We start from the raw sequence: 5009 nt of genomic DNA, 5'->3' as shown, positions 1-5009 counted from the left end.
CGAACCCAAACTGCATCTCATCTAAATTGATTCGCTCCCAAACTGCATCTCATCTAAATTGATTCATATATATATATATGGTGAAATGTACATTCTTTTATTTGTTTCAGTCATTTGACTGCAGCCATGCTGGAGCACCGCCTAGTCTATGTTTTGTAGAATGATACATTAAGGGGCTTTTTTTTTTGAGAACTAAGGAATTACTTGAATCCATATATTGACATATATATGCATGTGTTTGTCCTCGACACCATTTGATACTAAGTAAAAGATACAATTTGAAATTAAATAGTAACAAATCTAATCCTTCCCTTCCAGTTATTATGCATAGCCATAAACTAACAAAATAAATTGATGACAGCTGAGCAAGAAATATCCTTGTACTGCCCTGTACTCTACATTGAAACCAGAAACCAAAATCAAAATTCAGACAATAATATTCCAGTTAATAATTTAACATAAAAGAAAAGTATTATTAAAATTATTTATTGTAAACAGTTTTAATTACTTCCAATTTTTCCTTTTCTGTTTTTTCCCTATCCCTTTCTGTTTAGGTTTCGTAACAAATTTACTTTTATTACCGGTTTTCTTTTTCCATTTTGGCTGTCGCTTCTGTTTCCAATCAGATTTTTTCATCCACTGTTCCCTGCCCATTTCCCATTTCATCTGTTTGGCACTTGACTTGTCTTTGTTCACAACTGCCTGGCTTCCAATGTTACTCACAATGTTATCTTCTAGCATATGGGAAAATTCCTCGGCAGCCACAAAAAACTTAGACGGATCATGGGGATTCTTTTCAGATTCTTTTTTAAGCCTTTTCAGTTTTTTAATTTTGGGTTTACAAAATTTCTCATAATCATCCTCTCCATCACTATCATCAGAAAATTTGACATTTTCTTCATCAAACTCACCGTTACTATTTTCATTATCACTATCTCCACTAAAATCTTTATATTCTGCCATAAAATCTTCTCCAAAGTCAACGTCATCATCTGATTCCTCATCAGAGCCCTCACTGCTACTGAAACCGGTTTCCAAGCTTCGCTTTTTCTCACTTTGTTTTCCAAGTTCCCCATAAAAATCAAATGTTGTTAATTCCTTATCATCTGCATTTCTTTCATATTGGTCAAGAATTTGGTCAAATTCATCATCACTAACTTCTTCATCCTCACTGAAAATCCCCTTATCAGTACTAACAGCCTTTCTGTGCAAGAAATACTGATAGAGATATTTCTCCTCAACAGGAATTTTATTCGCTTTTTCAAGATATTTTCTATCATTTGCAGGAATTAGTTTAATACCTGTTGGTATATACCGATTCTTTTTAGGTTCAGAAGACTTCTCTTTAATTTGTTTTGGATTTTTGAAAACAAATCTGTCAAGGAAACGTATCAAGGTGTAATCTTGCAAAGGATTACCTTCATGGTCAATAAATTTATTGTTTAGTAATGTTGAAGCATAAAGAGAGACAGTTGGGTGAAAATGAAATGATAGTAAGTATAATTCCCAAAATAGTGTTGTCTCTGCTTGGCAATAAAGAGGGTTACGGTGATGTGGCATATAATATATGTTAGTGGGAACATATTTTAAATTTTTACGATGTATCCAAGAAGAAATCTGTCCAGACGACTTAGAATCATCCTCATCATCCTTATTTGTCAACTCTGAATCTGATGTTGCTTGTTGTGGAGACTCTGTATCACTGCCTAACTCAACATCTTTATAGCATTCTTCATCCTCACTATCCATCAAGTTTTCAGCATTTTGTTTCAGGTTCAGCAATTTAGGTTTCTCACGAAAGACTTCAGATAAGAGACAAAGAGAACCACAAATGAACGGAGGATACTGATAAAGACATATCTGAAGAAGTCTTTTAATAAAAGCTTTTATTCTGGCTTCTGAGTGGTCATTCTTAATGGCTCTGAAGACAAGATTTAAGAAGTGCATGTGTCGGTTTGAATTCTTCAAGGCCGGGTCACACATTTTACGATAAAGAACCATATAAAATCGATCAGATAAACTTTCTGATTCCATTATTTGATACAGCAACATCAATACTTGTAAGCTTGTATTAAAGTTCACAAGATGTACAGTTTTGTACAATAGTTCAGTATGTTCTGCAATGAACTCTCGATTTTCATGTATAATTTTAAAAGCAAAGTTGATACCACAAAGGATAGCACTAAGCATTCGATTGTCCATTTCTCCTTTTTGAATGTATTTTTGGAAAAATTTCAAGTAAACGTTGACAAGTTTCTCGGCTATTTTGCTTTCACCTTCTTTTAACCGAAGATTAGAGAGGAAGCAAAAGGAGTAATAGAGGCCCCTGTCTTTCATACCAGAACGACACAGAAGCATTTCTACCTCATCGATAACCTTTAATTTTTTCAATGGACAACGTTTCAAAAATTTAGACAAGACGTATATTGTTTTTGATGCTACTTTGTAACTAGGGTCACCAATTTTATTTACAAGAGCTGATAGTAAAATACTCTCTTGTTCAGAAGTGTAAACAAGAATTTCACTAACAATACTCAATACTTTTTCTTTGCAAGCATCTACATTGTCTTGTAGCAGACTAACTAATGACTCAGTGAAAACACCAAAACGTTTCTTTAATTCATTTTCAAAGTACCACAAGGCAAGTTGCTTCTTTCGAATAGAATTACTTAATTCATCAGTTTTGTGTTCATGAAATGACATTAAAGTTCTGTCTGGTGGCAAAATATATTTGATAAAAAGATCTTTCAAAACAATACCAGCTTTAATGTTAACATGGCGACTTTTTTTCTGTGTCATCGCAATAAGATTATCCAAAGAATCAAGATTGTGGACAGGTGATTGAGTTACATAAAGCTGGAAAGCTGCTTCTTTGTCACTCAAAGTTCCAGATGCAATAACCTTTTCAAACCAACTGCTTTCAGAAGGTTCCCTTTTAGCTCTCAGGTTCTTATAATTTTCTACATCCTTCTGGAAAATTTCTGCAGCTTCTAACTCCAAAGATTTCACACTGGTACGCTCAGTCTTATTGGTGTTATCTCTACTCTTATTGTCAATATTTTTCTTTTTTAGGTAATCATACCAAACGGTCCCTGCTTCAATAACTAATCGTATAAATTCTTTCTTACCACTTTTCTCACCAGTTTTCCTTTTTCTAACTGATTTTGTAGTACTTGAAATCTCATTATCTTGGACTTTTTCAGAAGAAACTTTATTTAATTTCACAACACCCTCATCTGTTTGATGTTTATATTTGTTCTTTGATTTTTTTTTACTTGGTCCTTTACTGTCTGTAGGATCCTTTGATGTATTAGCTGATACTTTTTCCATTTGGGATGCAGAAGGCTGCACAGTTCCTTTTTTCTTTGGCATCATGTCACCCCAGTTAAAATCATCAGGCAGTGATTGTGCAGATACATTACTTTTCTTACTAGATGGAGCTGATGTACTGAGGCCGAGATTTTTTATAAATGCTTGTACATCAGAGACAATTTCATCAGAGTCATCTTTCACAAGACTTTTATCCATTTTGGTAGCTTTCTTTTTTATTTTCAATTTTTCTTGCATTTTTAATTGATGAACTGTATACAAAGAAGGGAAAAAGATAAAATAAATATAATAATGTAACAAATTATTCTGCATTACTTGAACAGTTTAGAAAAATTCGTTTCCATAAATGAAACAAAAGGAACATGTAAAACCTTACAGACACTTTATGTTGGACATTTACATCGACTTTACCAAGTGAAAGCAGGATTATAGGATGCATGAGTGAATGGTAATGCTACATGGTAGTGAGACATGGGCAGTGAATGCAGAGGATATGCAAAGACTAAAGAAGAATGATGCTGGTATGCTCTACTAGATGTACAATGTCAGTGTACATGTGGGACAGAGCACTAATGTATTGAGAGATAAGTTAAGCATAAGAGGAATTATATGTAGTGTGCAAGAGAGGAGACTGTGCTGGTTTGGTCATGTGATGTGGATGGAGGAGGACAATTGCAAAAACTGGAGAGAAGTTGTGGAAGAGGGAAACTCAGGAAGACATGGGATGAAGTATTGAAGGATGATCTCAAAATACTAAACCTTACAAAGGAAATAACAGAGGACTGAGGTATGTGATGCATTGCTGTACTCAAGAAGACCCGCCCACCACAACAGAATTGAGATCCTAAAACCAAAGTGCCACATGCAAGGCATTGGTGTGGGTGCTGGTGCCATGTAAAAAGCACTGGTGCCACTTAAAAAGCAATGATGATGATAGGTAAATCCAAGCCAGCTGAAGTAGATGTTGATGATGATTTTATGCTGTCTCAGTCTTTTATCATCTCGCATGTGAAGTCATGCCTCTCCCATTGGCACTAGCCCCTAACATTACAAAACATGTTATGACTAACAATTCGTTATTCATGTACAAATTCTGTACTGCAAACATAAGCAAGTGAATGTTAAATGATGATGATGATGATCCCATGTTGAGAGGCTGAAGTATGATAGAGGGACAAGTACAGGTGTTTTACTATAGAGGAGATACATGTTAACCATGCATTATAAAAAGGGCAGGTGGGAGTAAGTGGAAAGAAGATAAAGATGGAAGAAGTTCAGGGAGTTTTTCTCTATAGTTAACCTGTATAGTAGATTTCAATGGCTCTTGCAGGCCCAACAGACTGGTATAGTCAAAGTAATTTCAATTTGAACTTCTGTAAGTGGGTGGGGAAGAAGGATTAGAGAGCTGTGGTTCTCAGGAGAAAGGATTGAGCAATTGAGATAAGACACAGAAGGAATAATGACAGGTGAATACATTGGGAGGGACTAAAGTGAATCTGGAGATGGGAGCAGTGCCCATGGCATTCACAGGCTTAATTAAAACGGCGGGATTGATGCTATTAAATTTCTTCTTGAACCGAGTTTGTCAACACTTGTAGAAACAGACATAAGCAAAAATGAAATGCCCAAGAAGGAAGGACCAGGTGCAATGAATACTGTGTTGCCTGTGAGGTGGACAC

General features: G+C 35.2%; 1 protein-coding gene across 1 annotated transcript in view; it reads right to left on the bottom strand.

Annotated features, from left to right (window-relative positions):
• Window positions 1–470: 470 nt before the first annotated feature.
• Window positions 471–5009, bottom strand: part of LOC106884443 (CCAAT/enhancer-binding protein zeta) — a 7387-nt gene continuing 2848 nt past the window's right edge. Inside the window, exon 2 of the mRNA XM_014935832.2 lies at window positions 471–3581. Within this exon, the coding sequence (XP_014791318.1) occupies window positions 505–3567 (3063 nt within the window). The 5' untranslated portion in view covers window positions 3568–3581 and the 3' untranslated portion in view covers window positions 471–504. The remainder of the gene's footprint in view (window positions 3582–5009) is intronic.

The sequence above is a fragment of the Octopus bimaculoides genome, chromosome 1, assembly GCF_001194135.2.
Source record: "Octopus bimaculoides isolate UCB-OBI-ISO-001 chromosome 1, ASM119413v2, whole genome shotgun sequence".
NCBI lineage: Eukaryota > Metazoa > Mollusca > Cephalopoda > Octopoda > Octopodidae > Octopus > Octopus bimaculoides.
Note: the sequence above shows the minus strand (reverse complement) of the source record. Positions and strands in the feature narration are given on the sequence as shown.